Source organism: Trachypithecus francoisi, unplaced genomic scaffold, assembly GCF_009764315.1.
Source record: "Trachypithecus francoisi isolate TF-2019V2 unplaced genomic scaffold, Tfra_2.0 Lachesis_group13, whole genome shotgun sequence".
NCBI classification, from domain to species: domain Eukaryota; kingdom Metazoa; phylum Chordata; class Mammalia; order Primates; family Cercopithecidae; genus Trachypithecus; species Trachypithecus francoisi.
The window spans coordinates 77,784,293-77,805,770 of NW_022681458.1; the positions used below are offsets into that span (position 1 = coordinate 77,784,293).

General features: G+C 35.0%; 1 protein-coding gene and 1 non-coding gene across 8 annotated transcripts in view; both read left to right on the forward strand.

Annotated features, from left to right (window-relative positions):
* COBLL1 (cordon-bleu WH2 repeat protein like 1) overlaps positions 1-13,780 on the forward strand; it is a 165,003-nt gene extending 151,223 nt beyond the window's left edge. For 6 of the 7 annotated variants that reach the window (XM_033231273.1, XM_033231276.1, XM_033231275.1 and 3 more), the window contains 2 exons: positions 1,703-1,879; positions 8,047-13,780. In XM_033231273.1, coding sequence (XP_033087164.1) covers positions 1,703-1,879; positions 8,047-8,133 — 264 coding nt within the window. In that variant the 3' untranslated portion in view covers positions 8,134-13,780. The remainder of the gene's footprint in view (positions 1-1,702; positions 1,880-8,046) is intronic. The other variant, XM_033231280.1, reaches the window with a different exon arrangement.
* Positions 6,310-6,444, forward strand: LOC117095497. Its single transcript, XR_004442032.1, has one exon. It is a non-coding gene; the product is annotated as a small nucleolar RNA SNORA70 (small nucleolar RNA).
* Positions 13,781-21,478: the final 7,698 nt, after the last annotated feature.

Below are 21,478 nucleotides of genomic sequence, written 5' to 3' on the forward strand. Positions count from 1 at the left end.
ACATAACTTGTTTAGGTATTGCTGTAAGGTCATTATTATATAATTGTGTCATTAGCAAATGGTTTAAAGTTTCTTTGCTCATACATTTGTATGGTATATTTACTAGTTTATGGTTCTATGGTTCTATTTCCTGTGTTATCTTAATTTGTTTTTAACTTGTCTAAATCTTCTGGTTTATTCTCCAATTTTACATTACTGTGTAATAGCAAAGGAAATAGTCTTAATGAAATGGAAAAATAACAATTATCAGAGACTAGACAAAATAACTGAGCATCTCTCAGCTATGTAATTTCCATCATATACACTCAACTTCAGCTTGCGTATATTGTGCATTTTCACATATAAATAAATTGAAAGCAGAGTTTTAAAATGTAATTTTCTTAATTCCCCATTTTGTTAAGTCAGTGTCAACTTTCAACTATAATATGTATGTTGACCAAACTGTTATCTAACCACTGTCTAACCTTAAATATTTATCAAAAAGGAGTGTTGTTGACTTAGTGTTTGGTCAACCAAGTGTTGTATTTTGCTAGCTTCAGATAATAGAGTCAAAGGAGAAGATGAAATTCACAGCACGATTTATGATAATCCTCATGCAATTTTAAAGAAATGCTTTGTGTACTCTTACTCTGATAGTGTTTAAAGAATACATTCATACTTGTGTGACAGTTCCAGAAGTATTTAATATTACTTTTTCAAACATTCCTAGAGCAAAAGAATGTTAACCATATTGCCAAGTAAATGTTTTTCCATAATTGTATAACAATATCTTAAATAATATTTTTTCATGTATTTTACATTTATGTTTATTACTTTGATATAGCATCAGGGATAGAAGTATGATATAGAGGTTAATTCTGTACTTGGGCACAAAGCCTGTGATTTTTCTTGGACTAGAATACCGTTCCTAAACAATGGAAGCTTGGTTTAGATAATAAAGCTTTTAAGTCATTGCCTGAGCCCTGTTTGGATCATTTTTTGGTAAAGATATGTATTTGGCAGTTTGAAAAAGACATTTAAGATTACTTGATAACATATGCCAGTTACATCAGTTACTAAATATGCCTTCCTGAGAAGCGTAATTCAATTTTTGATTCTTCAGTTTGGAAGTTCCTAACTTTTATATATTGATTCTCATGGCAAAAAATAAAACATGGTCAGCACTTAGTCCATGTGACTTCCAGAAACACAAAATAAGCTACTAAGTGTAGCATAGTCATTCATATTCCTTTATTAGAAGATATATTAGATTCAACAAATGTGACATTGTCTGTTTGACTCTTTTGCTCATTTTAAAATAGTAATTTCACAGCTAGTATGTTGAAACCACAAAAATGGGTCATTTTTTAGTTTGTAGTATTTTAAAAAATCTTAATTTGACTTTTCTAACCAATTCTGTGTATTGGTGAAGTCAGCAGTGTTTAATTCAAGAACAATAAAATTACCGCTGTATTTATGAAGCAAAGAGTGGTACCACTTTTCTTCTTTGGCTTCTTGAGTTCAAGAGAAAATACTGCCCTCATCTTCCAGCTTAGCTCTGGCAGCAGAGATAATTCAGTGGGTGAGGAAACAGAGCTGTGTCTGAAACACCAGTGTGGCAAATGGTGATTGTTAAAGAACTATGGATGATGAAAATGTTTTGCAAAAAATGGCCCATTCTTTTCTTGGCATTCATATAAATATTTCACATTTATTTTTATAGGAAAATAACTCTGCACATAATGAACAGAATTCCCAAATACCAACTCCAACTGATTGCCCATCATTTACTGTTATGAGACAAAGTTCTTTAACATTCCAAAGCTCTGACCCAGAACAGATGCGACAGAGTTTGCTGACTGCAATCCGTTCAGGAGAGGCTGCTGCCAAATTGAAAAGGGTAAGTCTTCTTTATCAGATGGGTGACAGTGGGTTTATTGTCACCATTGTCAAACTAATACTTAGGGTAAAAATTTTCTAGCATGTAAATCTAAATAGCATTCCCAAAGTTACTCTTTTATGTCTTTGAAGTATAAGCTGAAAGAGTTCCAGAGTCTTACATGTACTTGAAAAATATGTCAGGTCTATTTTCCACAATATGGGCCAGGTGCAGAACTTGAATTTTGTTCATTCTTATGTAACTATATAGAGAATGCCCTGGACTCTTATTTTAAGAGATTATGCTAGCACCTCAAGAAAGATTCTTTGGAAAATACCTCCCTGTTCCAAAAAAGGTAAATTAGTGATAGGAACCTACAAGTTTGTAGTCATAGCTCTTGCCATGATTAGTCACTACCATATGTGAGGCTTAGGGAAGAGTTTTATAGGTTAAACCAAAAAAAGTACAGAATATCTAGAGAATGTAGATGATAAATAATGCAGAAATTCAATTCTTAGTAATGTCCTGCCAAAGTTATCTAGCTCCTGCTTACTGTGGGGTAGAATAAAAAGAGGAAGCCTGCTTTTTCTCAGGAAAAACACCCAAGTGTCACAGGGAATTCTTTTCAGGTGAATTTCCTCCTTGCATTCCCTTCATCCACTGAGAAGAAGATGTGGTGAAGGTTTGAACAAGGCATCAGCACTTAACTTAGACTCTCCAGAGACAGTCCTCTCCCTAAACCTTCTCCCCTTAATTCTCCTGGTTGGAAGCACCTCCACATCTAAGACAAGGAAAGTACTTATTATTCCATTAACTCCTGAGGCATTTCATTTTGTGAATTCCTTCTGTGATTGTTTTAAAAGCCATTTATAGAATAGTAAGAGACTTGTTGAGCACAGTATTGAGCTCAACAGAAATTAAATCTGCAAAGGAACAGGAATGCTACAAAGATAGGAAAAGAAATGGGGAAAGGCTTTCTGGGCCTTTCAACTGTATCAACATTGGCCAAACTTGACTGTGTAAGCCAACTTCCTCGGTGTGTATGTGAGGAGGTATGAGTGACAGCCATTCCTTCCCAGAGGACTTGGCACCTTGTCTGGGCAAACATGGAGACAAGGCAGAATACTGGGTGCTGTCAGGAGTAGAGGAAACAGGAAGGAGTAATACAGTGGATTAGATTTGAATTTTGTAAATTATTTGTAGAGTCTGATTTTAGTGCCTGGCAGCATAACAAGTTGGTATAGTTTTTAATATTGAAATTGGTTTTTCATCGGTCATAACAAATTTATATTTTTAGAGAAGGATAAATGCCCATGTTAATAAATTATACATTCTCATTTATGAAAAATTTTCTCTTTCTGATCTTGTGAATTAAGGATGAGTTTCAAACCAAGCACTACTGGTTGCTCAGTTCAATAAATTTGGCAAGCATTTTTAAAGCACATAAGTAACAAATATTGTACTAGATACTGAGAACACAAAAATGAATAAAATGAAGCCTCTGTCTTCTGTGCATTCACAGTCTGGTCCTGAGATACAGTGGTATATTGGGGCCATGGGAGAACCAAGTTACTACACAGAAACTGATTGCGATGCCTTTATACTAGGTCAGTGAAGATATTCATCAGTTTCAATGAACTAATTGCAGAAAACTGCATTAAGTTGGAAATGCCTTTTTGGCCAACAGAATTATACAGGCCAGCAGCTATATACTTAGTGTGTTGGGCCCTGACTTGGCAGTCCTTTCACACAGACAACTCTCATTGCTTCTAGAATGAGCTGAATATGAATCAACATAAAAAGCGGGCACTAAATGATTATCCTATAATTGTTTCCTGTTTAAAACTAATTACTTTAGGGTCTATTGAATCTAAAATTTTCTCTCTTTCAGTGGAACCTTATTGGTAGCTCTGAGTATAGTGCCAGATTCTAATTTTTTTTAAATAAAAATTCCATCTATAATCCATCTCATTTCACTAAAAATGGACGTGGTATCTAGTAAAGTTCACAATATACAAACTTCATGACCAGTACTTTTTACTTCTAGTTACATACCCTAAAAATGTGATTGTGTACCAGGACTCTCACACATAAGAATGTTCATGGAATATTATTTGTAAAAACTCCAAATAAATATAACCCTAATATCCAACTAGTAGAATTAATAGCAGTATATTCAAATAATGGACAAAATATAGTAAAATGCAATAATGTGCACAAAAATAGATATATATGCGTAAAGTTTGACAGCATACAAAACTAATTTACATTATTTAGTGATGCATGTATAAGCGGCAGTTATTTTTAAAAGCAAGGAAGTAATTATAAAACTTATGATAGTGATTGATTACTTCCAGAGGGGAAGAAAAGGGGTCAGTGAGGGCTTATTGAGGTAGGCCATGCACACAATTTAAGGGGTAATCAAAAAGCTAAGTAATCCATATAAATGTTATTTATTGAAAGGCAATAAAAATATTCAATATAAGGCTAAAATCTATGATGAAGAAAATACCACAATTTTAAAAGAAGATTAATAGGGAACTTGGAGGTGTTTTTTCTCTTGACATGAGTGGTGCATTATAAGCATGTTTGTTTTTCACTGGGCTACGTATTTACATTTAGTGAATTTTTCTATGTATATATACATATATATATTCTATTTCAAAAAATTGCCAAAGGAAGTAAAAATGGGCACAGGCAGGCTCTTAATTTCTTGTGATCTTTGCTTAAATCCTGTGTTTCTGTTCTGTACTGAAGATTTCTTCTAGTTTCTTTTAAATTCTGACATTTCTTTTATAGAACAACAATTGTATTGCCAAATAAAATCTCTGGTGATTTTGATGGTAAGTTTAGATTGTTCATCAGAAAGTTGGCTCTGTGTTTCTCTATATCTTGGCACCCAAATATTCAATTTAACTCCAGGTACCCACTTGTCTTATGGCTCTGGTTCATACGCAGGCAATTAACCTTCATTATAATGGTTGGTTCACAATAGAACAATTATCCAGTTGATTGTTCTAGTGTAAATGTAGTCATAAATATGCCATTTTTTTCATGTTTCAGAAGGAATTGTTTTGCATACCTTACCCCTACTCAACCCCCATGGAGTCACAGAGATTAGTCTTTTCTTCATGTAAAGCATTAATAAATCGAGCTCAGTATGTTATAAATTGTGTGATGTTAAGATTTATATATGAATCAGCAAATTATTTACAAAGAACAAGACAGATTAATTCATTACCCTTGGCCTGTATTGACATAAGAACAACTTTGGCTTTCAGTACTTGATAGTCTCTGATTTACTAAAAATCAAGTTATTACCCCATTACAAGTAAGGTCTGAAAATAGTGAATCATATTTTGATATTTATCACTATGTATTAAGTGTTTTTCAAATGTAAGATTTATCTTTGGTTCAACAGAAGGTGGAGGGAAGGAAAAAACTGGGTAAGTCATACAGAATCTTGCTGGCTTGTTTTGTTTATTTAATTAGTTTTTTAAATTCATATTTCCTTAGTTTAAATTTGAACAACCAGAGTTTCAGGTTGGCAGCGATTTCTACATTTTTAAAGTAAATGTAAATGATAGAAATTTTCATAGTTACATTCCTTGTGGAAAAAAGAAAGCTATGTGAAATTCCTAAAAATTATTTAAACTTCAAGAGTAGACAATCAGTTAGTAGATATTCACATCAGTAAATTCTTAAATGTTTTTTTAAGTATCTGTATTATAAGTATAATATGTTCCTCATTCAAAAACATTCAAGTGATACCTTCTTTTTTCTTTATGAATGTTTGTAAAAAGTTACCATATTCCATTCAAGAAATATTTATTGAGTACTACACTGTCCCAGGCACTAAAATAAATATTGATATAAAGTTGGTATAAACTGGCATTAAAATCAATAAGATCTCTGCCCTCAGAATTCATAAACTAGTATTCTAATGATGGCTTCTTTTGTTTAAAAGTTTAGTAAACAAGTTTTTAAATAGTAAAGATGATGTCATTTTTCTTCAAAAATAGCCATTCTTGATAGGTTGCTCTGTAAGCTTCTAGGCCGCTTTTGTAATATGTAAATGTATTTAATTTACAAAATGGAATACTCTGCAAATCCATTCATAAACAAATGTCTCTTTGAAGCTTTTTCAAACTGTTAAATATATATATCTGTACTATTCTTTTTAAGATTACATAGTATTTGACTTTATGAATGTAACATAGCTTATTTGTTCCTTATTGGTGGTCGTTTAACTGGATTCTATATATGGTGCTACAATGAGCATCTTTTACTTGGAGACATTTAGAGCCATCCATATGTTTTCTAAATGCCTAAAACAAATTTTCCCCTTCACAAAGAATTATGAGAACTGCAATTTTGGCAAGAATTACAAAATAATTCTCCTGTACACAGAAACATTTGGGACCAAGTTTCCACAATGAAAGTCATTACCTCTGCAGCCAATTAAACCTTCTGAGTTTCTTTCCTTATGGGGGCCCAGTGTGCAGTGGCTGCAAACAGCATCCTCCTTGGTAGTGTATGCAGCCTGTTTCTTATATAGGTTGCTCTAAGGGACCTTGGTGATAGGTTTTTCAGATGTATGTTCATGTCTCTGACCTTGCACTACCCCAATGTAAGATCCAAACAGGCATACGAGGTACCTTTGGAAAGCCCCAGGGTACTGTGGCCAGGGTTCACATTGGCCAAGTTATCATGTCCATCTGCACCAAGCTGCAGAACAAGGAGCATGTGATTGAGGCCCTGCACAAAGCCAAGTTCAAGTTCTCTGGCTGCCAGAAGATCCACTTCTCGAAGTGAGACTTCACCAAGTTCAGTGCTGATGAATTTGAAGACATGGTGGCTGAGAAGTGGCTCATCCCAGATGGCTGTGGGGTCAAGTACATCCCCAATCATGGACCTCTGGACAAGGGCCCTGCACTCATGAGGGCTTCCACGTTGCTGCCCCCTCTTAATACTCACCAATAAATTCTACCTCCTCCCCTCCCCAAAAAAAGGAAGTCATTACCTGTCATTTGTTGGCTATTCTTGGAAAGAAATCTCACAGGTATACTAAACAGGGTGCAGATGAGTTTTCCCTTCTGCTGGTGGCAACTCTTCTTCTTACCCATTTTCTTTTAGGTGTGTAGCGTCAATCACTCTGCTCCATCCTGGATTCATTAGACAGTCGAGAAAACTCATTAGTTTAGATGACCAATCTTTATTTAGTAAAAGGCAAAAAACGAAGCACAGGGAAGCCAAGTCCAAACTAAATTTGCCAATTTCATTTTCCTTTTAACCAATTTACTCGGTTGCTAGGAAAATCTGTGGCCATTTGTACTCTAGTTGTCTTCTTGTGAGAAGATGATGGTGTTTAATTATGAACCTAAATTAGTAAAATTATAATCTAAACTGTCTTAAAATATCTTTATTATATTGCAGGTATGATATTTCAAAATATAGATATTTACTATTCAGAATCCAGATTACTTTACATTTTTCAAAAGCTGGAATTTCACACTATGTAGAAAATTCTTGTTTTCGTGTTTTTATTCACTTATAGTTTGTGAATATAAGACTTTACCATAGAATTTTGAAACTTAGGAGTTTACTTACTGAGAAAAATAAAAAAACTCCCTTTCAGTCTGCAATCATTTGGCTTAACAGTCACAGATTTTACTTTTTAAATCCTTCACATGAAAGCATTTTTAATATCAAGGACTCCTTTTTTTGTTTTGAATAAACAGGAGGCCATGGGGAGGGGGATTTCACGTTAATTTATACCATCAATACAAAACTTGTAAAATTCATTGCTTTGTGGAATTCACTTTATCTTTCCACATTCTCAGAGGCAGTTTTGGGGAGCCAGAATTACAGAATTAATCTAGCTAAAAATGCTCTTTAACAGCTTGGCTTGCAGTCTGTTTGTGCTCTTGTCCTTTGTGTTGATTTGGTAATTTTATACAGATTAAGATGTGTTAATGGATTATTTAACTTATTTGTTGTGAAAATAACAACTCTTTTTAAAATTTATGGTAGAATGAATGTTTATTCTTGATTATAATTTATTGAATAATAAATACTTAGCGTTTACAATTAAGCAGAAGTTAAAATGCGGTAACTGTTGAAAATTGAAAATTAGACAGCTGTCCCATTTTAAATTGATGAGTGCAAAGTGTGTTTCTTTCTCTTAGGTTACCATCCCATCAAATACAATATCTGTGAATGGAAGGTCAAGACTCAGCCATTCCATGTCCCCTGATGCCCAGGATGACCGTTAAATGTTACCCCGCCACACCACTGCACTTCACTTCCACTTCAGACCAACTTCATACTAATGGAACATTTTGGCAAATGTATATTCAGATGTACACTAATATATTATCTGTTAAAATATTAGAATTTGTGCTGTGGCTTTTAATGCCAGAAGAAAAGTTACCAGAATTTATAATTTATAATAATTTTTTAATCTTTTTTTTTTTTTTTGCCTTAAGAGTTGAATATGCTGCTTTAGAACTTTAAAACAAGGTGTAAATGATTTTCATTTTTTACAAATGAAAAATAATCACTTTATATTGATTTCACTTACCAGCACATTCTCTACAATGGTGACTTAGACAAAAGTATAAGATTCATAGACTTATATTTGTATGACATACAACTAGGACAAACATAGATATGACATTTGCTGCCTCAATGTTGCAATTGGAAATATTTATAAGTTATATGAAAGCCTGTTTTGTGCTGAAAGAATAATTTAGAAAACTAGTGATATCAAATAAGTATATTCAGTTCAGTAATTGTTTTCAATGATGAATCACTTAGTGTGAAAGACTTGCCTTGTGTATTCTTTATGTAATTACAAATCACTGTCAATTTTATGGCAAGCTCATAGTATTTTAATATTTTATTAACATGGAACTCTTGTTTTTTTAATCTTTAGAACTTAAATTCTACAAGAATTTAAAATATTTTCTGTATATAATTATGACATTGTCACACAGAAATTACACATTTTATGTGCCAGAAGCCTTAAAAATCTTTCTGTGAAAATGCTGATATATTGTGACAGTTATTTCACATTTGATATGTAGAGAGGAATAGGGGTTAGTTTATGTTTATATTGAAAAACTTTAAAGACTATTTGGAAGTTCCAGAAATTCTGGTTTTGATTCAAGTAAAATGATAAAATAGTCATTATAGAGTTCAGATGCTAATATCCTAAGTAATAATATATATTTACATTGAAGCTAAAACTGTTAAGCAAAACAATGCCAATTTGGCGGCTTACAGCTCTTCTGGAGTCTAGAGCCTGTTGGTGTTCTGTCCCTACTTTAAGAATTTAATTGCTCACTTATTCTAAAAGCTTTGTTCAAACAAGATGATATTAAATTTGTTTTCACTAAAACTACTGGGATATCTGCCTCTTGGGGATTTTTTTTTTTTTCTATTTAATAAAAGTAAGTTGTATATTTGGGGTGCTTTTTAAAAAATATAGTTTCTGTCAACCAGAATATTTATTTCCCTTACCTGATGCATACATTTCTATTAGCCAGTGAACAAACAAGAAATTTGTAAAATTTACCGTTTATCAGGGATCCCTAGTGTACATTTAAGCCCTGGCATTCTGACTCCAAAATGCATGGTCTAAGCATGTAAAATGTTTAGAATAGTTCCTGATGCATGGCATGGCCATCTCAAATGCTAAATGTTGCTGCTGTTTTCCTTTAATCAGATGGAGAGACCCTCATATATAGATACTTAAGTTATGTTGTTATAAGCAAGTAGAGAAGAGTCAATTATTTTAAAAAATTGTGTTGGCATAAATATCTACTAGTAAACATATAAATTTAGATCCCTAATTTAAACCTTCATATATTTGAGTTGGATTGAAGACTTAACTAAAAGACAAGCGACATGTAGGATGTTTTCAATATATTAATATATAAGAAAGGCTTAATTTATGAAGATATAAAAGTTCCTACAAGTCATGATAAGTCTACCTAATAGAAATGTCAGCACATTATTCTTACAAGGGGGAATTCAAAAGGCCAACAAACATGGAAAAAAAATACCCTTCACTGATAATCAGGGAAATACAAGTTAAAAACATGGAAAGGTCCCACATCAAATTAGCAAAAACATAAGTTTCAAAATAGCAAGTGTTGTCAGGAACATCAAACAGTGGGCACTCTAACTGTTGGTGGGAAAATACACTGGCTTGACTACCAGTTCTGCAATATCTAGTCAAATTAAAGGTTCCTTACCATGTTACCTTAAAGAAGTACTTACGCACATGCATAAGGAGACATCTACAAAAATGTTCATGGCAGCCTTGTGTAAAACAGCAGAAAGGGGTCCTAACCCATGCTCAACTTTGATAATGCATATATTCATGTGATAGTCTTCCGCACAACAGTCAAAATGAACAAGTTAGAGCTGTATGTGTCAGTATGAATACATCTCAAAAATAAGTGACAAGAGTGAGTGGTGGAACAAGGCGTGTTTAATGAAATTAGTTATATAAAGTATAAATATAAAAAATGATACTATAAATTATTGCTGTATATGTAGAAAAAAATATTTGCTGATGGTTACCTGTGGGAACCAAGAAAGACTGAATTGAGATTTATAAGAGGCATCAATTGTGTTTGTAGTATTTTATAAACTGCTGTTTGAAAACAAGTGCTTATTCTAGATTCTAGTATACTTGTAGTTTATAATTAAAATAATGTTTTAAAGGTCACATAGAATTTAGGGGCTATGTATATAAACCATTAATACATTTATATTCTGAAAAGTTGCCTTATCTACACCATTTTAGGAGAATGTGTGCTACCGTCTCAATGGGGAAAGAAATTTGTGACAAGTAGTTTTCACTCATCCTAAAATAACAGCACAAGTAAGATAAAGGAATGGTCTAGAACCAACTTTTGACTTTCATGTATAATTTTTAGCATCTAGGCATTTTGTTTTTCATTCTTTTCCCCCAATCAAGTTATTTCTTTATATAATATTATAATTCAGATTTTATATATATATATATATATGATGGAGTATAAAATACATTCTTTTTCATCCCCAGCATCCCACTCCCCTCTCCAAAGATAGCTGTTAATATTTTGATATGAAGCTCTATATAGATGTATTTATTTGAAGTACATTTGTGCAGGTGTGTTGGGGGCTTTTGTGTGTGTGTGTGTGTGTGTGTTTCTTAACATGAAAGGAGTCACACTCTAATACTGTTTAACAACTTGCCTTTTATACCAGCAGTGTTTTGGAAGAGCTTTTCTTTTTGCACATACAGATCGATCATATTTCCGTTAGCCATTCTATTTTTTCTTGCTGCGGTACGTAATGTTGGCTGGAGTGAAGAGATTGCAGTTCAGATCACAAGTCTGCCACTCGAGTCATGGGATCTTGGGCAAATTACTTTCTCTATGCTTCATTTTCTCTTCTGAAAAATGAGTTAATATGAATAAAACACTTTTTTAAAATGGCAGATAATTCATCTTTTAAAGTTACCTGATGTCAATATTATTAGTGAACAGGTATTATTTGCCTAATATACTCCGTATTCTTTGAGCAGTGACCCTTCTTCCGATTTCACCTCTTTGTATACTGCCAGATCTGGCCTTGGCCACTAGGCACTGGCAACAGCATATACACTCTGTCACCTTATCCAAGTCCTTGAAATGAGACCAGTCTTTGTCCTGAGACTTAGTTACTTATAGGTGCCTAAAACTGAAAGCGTCCCAATTGATACAATTATGTGTCTAGTGCCAGTTTACTTTCTACCCCCTACCAATAGAGAAAATAAGTATCAAAGAGCTAAGAATCAAACTCATCAATTTAAAAATCTACTGATTTTGATAACTGACTTGAAAGAAAAGAACTCGCAATTTGAGGTCATAGTGAAGATTTCCAGGGTCAAAGTGGTTTCTGAGGTTTTAGATGTAAAAACAGCTCCTATTTATTTGATATTTCAGAGTTTACAATGAGATTTTTATTTGATCCACATATTTAAAAGTGTGTAAAGATTGCTACTTTACAAAGGTCACACAAGCAGAGGAGTCTCAGAGTCCCACATCCAATTACTAGTCTGTTCTTCCCCGTAACTAAATGTAGCAAATGATGAAGAAACTGGTGCTAGATTTCAAGGGATACCAGAATAGGAAGTTATTTGCTCTGAATCTTCAATTCATTTTCCTTTTCTCTTAAACGTTACCACTTTCCTGCAAATTTCCATCCTTAATATGTTAGACTCTTCATATAGATACATTGTGTTTACAACAAGGAAAAAATGCCACCATGTGCTCAGAACTTTTTTGACAGGTATTTTGAGAAGAGTTGTGGAACATTCTGGTAATTTGTAGAGATCTGTTGGCATCTCTGCTTTGCAAACTGGAAAAAATCATTTGGAAGTCTTGCTAATTACTTTTCTTGGTGAAGAAAAAAAATGCTACAGTTGCAAACAAATGTATAGTTTTCAAAAGAAGCAACTTTTTTGCTCCCCAGTTTATTCTTAGTTTCCAGCCCACGCCTTGCGATAGGCATAGTGATGGCCTCAATTCTTTCCCTCTCTTGCATCCATACCTTTTGCTGTGTGACTTTGCAGCTCCTCTCATTAAGGAGGCAGAGACCCCTTTCCTAGCCATAGAAGCAGGTTTTGAGAGTAACAGAATGAAGTGGAAATGACACTGTGCCAGTTCTAAGACCAGCGCTCGAAGGTTCACATGTTTCTGCTTGCTTTCACTGTATTTGAAATGTTGCTGTGAGAAAGACATCTCTGAGACAGCTGAATGGTCCTAAGAAAAGGATGAGAGACACAGGGAGCAGAGCTCCCAACGATCATCCAAGAGCCAGGCCCCCATCTTACTCTGATGTGTGAGCAATAAATGCTTACCCCAGCAATACCACCAAGGTTTGTGGTTGGCTTATATAGAGCATTAATGTGGCAATAGGCGCAATACACCCTGTTAAACCATACACATATGACTCTAACCCCAATCATAAATTCATTCAATCTGTTCAGGTCCACAACCCCGTTTCCTCCAGAATCTCACAGATGACTTACTAAATCCAACACAAACACACATCAGACTTTCTATCTAGCTCCCAACCGGTCAAAAGCAATTCCAAATAATATTTTCTTAGTTGTGGTGCAAAAGTATATTCTCTCCCTTTCTCTATAGTTTTCTCTCATTTTGCCTTCAGGCCTGGAAGCATGAGAGCCCAGCTGTCAAAGTCATCTAGACCCCCTTCAGAACGTTATTGAATTTATTTGTTTCACAGGATCGTGAGATAAAATACAGAATGCCCACTTAAATTTGAATTTCGGATAAACAACAAATTTTTTTTTTAGCATAAGTATATCCCATACAATATTTGGAATATACTTATATTTTTATATTGTTTATCTGACATTCAAGCTAACCAGGCATTCTGCATTTTTCTTAGCTAAATCTGGCAACTGTGCTATTTCGTTGAAAACCTGAAAGTGTACAAAGAAGGAAGAAGCAGAATCTGCCATATGAGTAATAGAAGTGAGCAGGCCCAGAGCTTCCTAAGTCAAGAAACCAAGAGGCATCATTATGGAAAAGAGTAGCTCACCCTGTGTGCTCCTTGGTAGTTCTCTCTCAGAGATATCCTCATGTTATGAATGCGGAAAAGTTCACTGAAGAGTTCATAGTGAAGAAACTTTGGATGATTTATGTTGTTGGATTTTGGATACCTTCAAAGGATCAGAAAATAATATACTTAGGAAATTTTGGTAATGTCATCATTACCCTCCATGTTATTATTATGACAGTTACAATTGTTAAGTCTAGGTGGTGGGTATGTGGGTTATAATTGTACACAATTTTTAACTTTTCTGCATATTTGAAATTATAATAAAGTCAGTAAATAAATTATTGAGACACTCCTATTACAGTGACCGATTGCACTCTATTCTTATGGGTAAAGACATTTAATTTGTGGCCATTTGTTCTCCCTCCACCCATTAAGAATGTTAGTCAAGGCCAGGCGCAGTGGCTCATGCCTGTAATCCCAGCACTTTGGGAGGCCGAGGCCGGCGGATCACAATCAGGAGATCGAAACCATCCTGGCTAACACGGTGAAACCCCGTCACTACTAAAAGTACAAAAAATTAGCCGAGCATGGTGGCGGGCGCCTGTAGTCCCAGCTACTTGGGAGGCTGAGGCAGGAGAATGGCGTGAACCCGGGAGGCGGAGCTTGCAGTGAGCAGAGATCGGGCCACTGCACTCCAGCCTGGGAGACAGAGCGAGACTCCGTCTCAAAAAAAAAAAAAAAGAATGTTAGTCAAGTCAGGATAGATGATGCGAGGCAAGTAGGAATTTGGCAAAAGCTTCTATTAGCAAAGTTATTTAAGAGTGTCATGGTTCAGTTTTAACTGAAAAGCACCATGCACTGCAAGATCTGATGGAGCACAGCATTATTCTTATTATTTCATTATACTTTAAGTTCTGGGATACATGTGCAGAACATGCAGGTTTGTTACGTCAGTATACATGTGCCATGGTAGTTTGCTGCACCCAGCAACCCATCATCTACATTAGGTATTCTATCCCTCCTCTAGCCCCCTCACCCCCCGACAGGACCCGGTGTGTGATGTTCCCCTCCCTGTGTCCATATATTCTCATTGTTCAACTCCCAATTACGCAGTGTTTGGTTTTCTGTTCTTGGAACACGGCATTATTTTTAAGAGGGAGGGGAGAAATAGGGAAAATGAAATTTAAGTACCGCTTCTCTACCATTTACTCTGCTACACTTCCCTTGAGGTAGATTTTTATCACATTTTACTCATGAAGCTCAGAGCACCCTAGGGTGGTGCTGGGGTTGAAGACATATTTGATACCATGGCCCCATTTTTTTTTCTGCTATACTCTGCTGCCTTATTCCAATTGTAACTGTGTACTTGAACAATCTTCAAAAAGTTTTTTTTCCCTTTGCAATGAATACCTCATAAATTACCTCTCTAATTTTTGTAATCTTATTTCAGTTGCCTAAGAACTTATTTCAGTTCTTAAACCTGAGAAAAAAATCATAATGAAAGTGACCAGTATTTCTCCCAGACCACTTATTCTGCCATTTTGAAGCCTGATGGATGGCTGGTAATTGGTACTAGGTGTTGTGCCACATCCCCCATGGGACACCTCATAGAATTTTACTAGGCACTGTGCTTTAGAGAAGTATGGCCTCAAGAAGTCTAGAATCAAAGAGGAGACAGACATAGAAATGTGGAGAAACGTAATCCAACAGTGCATGAGATATCCCAGAGAAATGTTTGCTAAATGCTAGAGGCTGCGAGGACTATGATGTAAAGGGACTGGTGATCTGGACTTCCAAAACTGGGTGGATAGGAGTTGGTAATGTGAATATAAGAGGAAAGACTCTGAGGGTATGCATATGGTGAGTTTTATTAATAGTCTGTATTATTCTGGGGTGGCAAGATTGTTCCTTTATTTGATGAACATTCGTTGACCATTTTCTTTCCAACAGGCACTGTCCTGGGTCATAAAGAAAGATGGCTAAGACAATTTTAGTCCTCCAAGAATTATAGACTAGTGATGGTTCATAAAACACAGTCATAAAAGAAAAGTATGCTAGAGATGTAAGTTATCCCTTTTTCCACTAGGTCATTTGCCTTTTTTCAGAAGTGCTTCATATATTCTTGATACTAGCTCATTATTAGTTACATGAATTATAAATATTCTCTTTGTGTTTGTAGCTTACTATTTATTTAAATTGTCTTCATGAAAATTTCTTATTAACATAATTGAATGCATCAATATTTTCTGTTATGATTAAGATTTTTTGTATTATGTTTAAGGAATCCTTTTCTACCCTGAGGTCAGACAGGGGCATTCTATTGGTATTTTATTTTGAAAGTTTTAAGGCTTTGCTTCTTGAATTTAAGGTCTGAATTCATCTGAAGTATTTTGTATGGTTTCAGATAGCAATCCATTTTTCTTCTTGCTCCCTATATGAATAGTCAAATTTTTTAACTGTATTAAATAACCATGCCTTTCTTCAGTGATCTGACATATTATCTCCATAATTTTTGATGATCCCTAAATTCATAAGTCTATTTTGGGGTTTTTATTTTCCTGTTCCATTGGTCAAGATGTGTATATGGCACCAATTTTACTGTTTTAATTACTATAACTTTATAATAAGCCTTTATATCTTGAAGAAAAGTTGCTCCTTTTTCTTCTCCTTCAGAAATGTCTTGACTATTCTTGCTCTTTGCTCTTCTCTATAAATTTTAGCATAAACTTAATTTCCATAGTATATGACTGGGGAATTTTACAGAAGAGTTAATATGTCTAACTACTAAACACAAAGAATAGATCAGTGTTAGCAGTTAACTGAGGGAATGCAAATCAAGACCACAAGGAGATAACAATTTGAGCCTATTGACAAAAATTCAGAAGTCTAGTAATACTTAATGTTGGAGAGGATATGGCCCAGTATGATCTTATACGCTGTTGGTGAGAGTATCAATTAGTACAAACACTTTGAAAACTAAGAGGGAATTCTATAATATCTAACATTTGCATGTATCGATTTATCTCTCTAGATCTAGATCCTAACCCTCTCCATCCTGCACTGTGTTTTCGGAAGTGGATCGTGAATGGTTTCCTTGCATTCTGGCTTCTGATTTGGTTCAGCCAATGAGAGACCATGGCAAGACATTAGAGAGAAGGGTAGAGTCAGGTCAAGGTTCTTAGTGAGATCAACTCTTTCTCTGCCAGTTTGTTAACTGAGTTCTACTGAAAGCTAGAGCTCTGTTGAGTAATCTTTTAAAGCTGCAGCTACCCTTTTGAGATTAAGTAGTAGCTCCCTCTTTGTGCCTTGATAGGGCTAGGGATGTTTAAGGATCCTTGCCCTTTCTAGTCCTAGCATGTGTTGTTGTCCCATAATAGTTATTTTATTAAACTTTCCCTCAATGACACAATTTGATCTTGTTCCCACCAGTACCTTTGCTGGTACAACCTAAAACTCAACAGTTTCACTCTTAGGCATATACCCAAGAGGATTCAAAGTAGGTACGTTTTCCAGAAGACATGTTAAGAATGTTTGCAGTACACTTTGGATCACTTTGGATGCTTTGGTAATAGCAAAAAAAAAAAAAAACAAAAAAAGACAAGAAAGAAACAGCCCAAGTTCCAATGGACACAGATAAATAATAGTAAGCAAATGTCAAGGAAAAAACATTTTGAAGAAAGCCACAGAAGGCAACATATAAAATTATAACCTTTTAATAAAATTAAATTAGATGTACATATATGTGCTAAGAGTGTTTTAAAAGGAGGCTTGATAAACATTACATTTAGGAGACTCCCTCCCTGTGAGAGGGAGAAAGGGGGATAGGATTAGGTTAGGCAAGGGACACATAGGTAGGTTATCAGTGATGTTTATTATTCTGTGATATAAATTAGTGGATTTAGGGATGTTTATTATATACATTGGTTGAATGAACATATAATTAATGTATTACTGTTAAAAATGAATAGCAGGTTTAGAGAGTGTAGGATTCCTCTAAGTAACCCTATGAAGTTTTGAGCAAAAAGGTGACATAATCATAAAATTAATCTGGAAGTGGCCAGAAATTCAGAAGGGAATAATCCTTTGCCAAAATCCAAGTCTGATTTTGATGGGGTTCTGGCTCTAGACTCGTGGCAGAGAAAGGAAAAAAAAAGAAGAAGCAGAGTTAAGAATTGATGGCATTTTTGGTGGAAATACAGAAGTCAAAACGAGAGAGAACTGAAATATGAGACCAAGAGTTGGTAATCTGATACAGATTTTCTGTCCCAGAATTATTGAAACCAGCATTTTAAATATTTTCTTTTAAGGAAATATGAAGAATATTTAACCATTTGATGTCATCTATATATTGGCTACATTTATGCCAAATGATATAGAATGCCTTCATTTCTTGGGCTTTTCCCCATCCTTACTGTTTTCTGGGAATTGAATACAAGACCAAAGCTGAGACTCTGCAAATAAAGGTCAGGTTTTAGCTACATCTATAAGATCAGTTATATTTTTTATAGCTGACAGATATCCAAGTTGTATGTGTGTGTGTGTGTGTGTGTGTGTGTGTGTGTGCAGTGAAAGGAATACCATTAAAAGATACAAAGGTACATCCCAGCTAAAAAGATTAAAGAACTTCTATTTGAAATTATGGTGTACATTATCTCTGCTTGAATGTCAACCATTCTTAAATTCAGAAAACATTTCTACACTAAACATTTCACTTAAATATTTAAATGTTAGTTTCTTTCCTGTATTCAATAAAAATAGCAAAACTTATTAGGGAATTCAATCCTGTGGGTTGAGTTGTTAATCCCTGTACTCTATTTATACAATTATTTTTCAAGTTTATTTCCTATTTTTATCTTGTCCTTCAACTGCAGTATAGTTCAGGGTTGCCTATTTTTAGTGCACTCAAGTACCACACTGTGGAAATGCTGTCACAGTTCACCATATAACCACAGCAGTGCTGGACCGCACCTTGCCTGGCAGCAGGTGACCAGTGCTTATGTTATCTGTCTTTCAATTTAAAGGGTGAGTCCCAAGTTTTCTATTCTCCTACCATAAAGAATATCCATGTCATTGTGGAAGAAAAGAAAAGCAATAAAACATTTTTATTACCCCTGTGTTTTAGAAGAGACCTCAAAAACCTTGTCTAAAATTTAAGATAAGACATTTAATACGTGTGCCAAAGATAAAGTAAGTCATTTTTAGCAACCTTGGGACTTTTGGCTCACTTTTTGTCCCATCCTCATTTGGGGAATCCTATAAAATCATTTTGTTTTATTTTTTAAGAAAAATCTCAGAAATGAGTTTGACTTCTTGAAGATTCTTTGGCAGCTTTATTTTCTTTTTTAAATTCTTGTCTAGATGAGCTGTCTGCAGAACAAGCCTATATTTATTTAAATATAAATTTAAAATCTGTGCCTCAAGCCTCTTTGATATCTGAGATGGGGCCAAAATGACATGTGTTTAGAGATATCTGGTTAATATTTTTTCAGATTTTCCAAATCAGCTCACTTGTAGAAAGCTGACAAGTGGTATTAGAAGAAAAGAAATCAATATGTAATTATGACATGGTGCTGTGGTATGAGACAATGGTATATTTGAAATTTGAAATTGGGGATGCAGGTTTCCTCCTTCCCAACCATCAGTCTGTCAATGCCATCTGTTGCACAATGTGAAGAACGACTGAGCTAATCTTCAACAAACACTGGCTATTGGTCTTTTCATTTTTTTTTTTTTTTTCCTGAGGTACTTGTCTTTATCAAGACAAAGGTCCCTGAAGCATCACAAAGATTTGTGCCTTAAGGAATGTAGCACAGTGAAATTAAGATTGTTTTCTTGAAACTTTTAAGTGGTCATAAAGAAATAGAAATTAAAATGGAGAAATGAATTATTCCAAGGATGCCTGCCCAACACAATGTCACAGATATGAAATTTCACTTGCTTCATTTAAAGGGGTATGATTTACTGTAGAAATAACAAAGATTTCAAATCTCAGTTACCAAAATGTGGAATAGCAATGTACTGTGCACCTTCCTTTGGTTGCAATAGCAGAAGAAAATTACACATGAATGTTTAAGGTGATGTTAGAACTATATTAGTCATGCTATACCTTCTTTTAGCACTTAACATAATTGTGGTGTAAAAGCTATTTACCCAATTTTCCCCATGAGGGTAGACACCATATCTACCTTGTTTGCCCTCTATCCCCAATCCATAGCACATCATAACAACAGGAGCTTTTGCCCTTACCATATCTTCATCTAAATGCTTCATTGATGTTAATCATGTAATAAATAATAACAGTAGGTATTATCGTTACCTCCATCTTATAAATGAGGAAACTGAGGAACAAATTATCCAAGATTACATATCTAGTAAACAGAAAGACAGAACATGAACCCAGGTATTTGGACTCTAGAGTCCTCATTCTTCTATATTGCCTTCATATTAGGCATGAAATAAATGTTTATTGAAAGAATGCATGAATAAGACAGTAAATTTTGGCTGGGCACAGTGGCTTACGCTTGTAATCCCAGCACTTTGGGAGGTTGAGGTGGGCAGATCACGAGGTCAAGAGATTGAGACTATCCTGGCCAACACGGTGAAACCCCATCTCAACTAAAAATACAAAAATTAGCTGGGCATGGTGCCTGTAGTCCCAGCTACTCGGGAGGCTGAGGCAGGAGATTCACTTGAATCTGGGAGGCAGAGGTTGCAATGAGCCAAGATTGCACCTCTGCACTACAGCCTGGAGACAGAATGAGACTCTGTATCAAAAAAAAAAAAAAAAAAAAAAAAGACAGTAAATTTAATGTTTTAGCTGGACTAAATGAGGCATAGACCATTACAAACACCCGTCCTACCTCCCTACAAATGTTATAATAGAGGTAGTCAATAGTATTTATAGCATAATAATATGACAATAGCCAGCTTCATTCTTGATGTAATGGTAGAATTCTCTCAAGTTCTAAAGAGAGATTTTTTAAAAAGTTGATTAGGTTTAATTTGCTCAAAGTTGTTTTCATTTCCATTTAAACATATCCTGCCATAAACAATACACAAATATATAAGCACAGAACTCTTTCGTAGTACTTGTAAAAGTGACTTACAAACTTGGAAATTCCTATGAAGTGAATTCACCGATAAGAGTTTATTAATTTTTATTTATTTATTTATTTTTGAAACAGAGTCTCTATTGCCCAGGCTGGAGCACAGTGGCCCGATCTCAGCTCACTACAACCTCCGCTCCTGGGCTCAAGTGATTCTCATGCCTCAACCTCCCTAGTAGCTAGGATTACAAATGTGCGCCACCACGCCAGGCTAATTTTTGTATTTTTAGTGGAGATGAGTTTTCACTATGTTGGCCAGGGTGGTCTTGAACTCCTGATCTCAAGTGATCTGCCCGCCTCGGCCTCCCAAAGTGCTGGGATTACATGCATGAGCCACCGCACCTGGCCTAACCACCATGCCCAGCCTTAATGATCGATCTTAAGAACATTCACCAAGTACCCACAATGTAAAGTACTATGCCTCTAACTAATGCCCCCCTCTCCCTTGGGCCTTTCTTATTATTTCCATAGAGGTGAATAAGTCTGGTCACATTCTCTGATTTTATATTTATTGTGTATTTTTAGCTAGATTTGATTATTACTTGTTTCCATTTTAATAGATTTTAACAAGAGAACAGACAAATTTCACTATTTCAGTAATAAGATTCTCATAAGAATTAAGGAATAACAGACATGAATTATGTATACTTATCAATGCAATTGCTTTCTCCAAAATTATATTTCATGAGAAAAGTTCAGTAACATTTAATTGAAGAGAGTTTTTAAATTATAGCTGTTTTGGCTAGAATCAGTTTTATTCAAGAGTGTGTGGGGCTCCAGTTACACAGTGCAGGGAGGTTGCAGTCTGGACCAGGATCCCAGAGATCTGGGTTATGGGCCTGGGGATGTACCAATTTACTAGGAGACCTTATCCAAGTTACTCACCTCTCAGAGCCTCAAGTGTTTTATCTGTAATACTAAGGTGCTTCTGAAATATCCTTGTCTC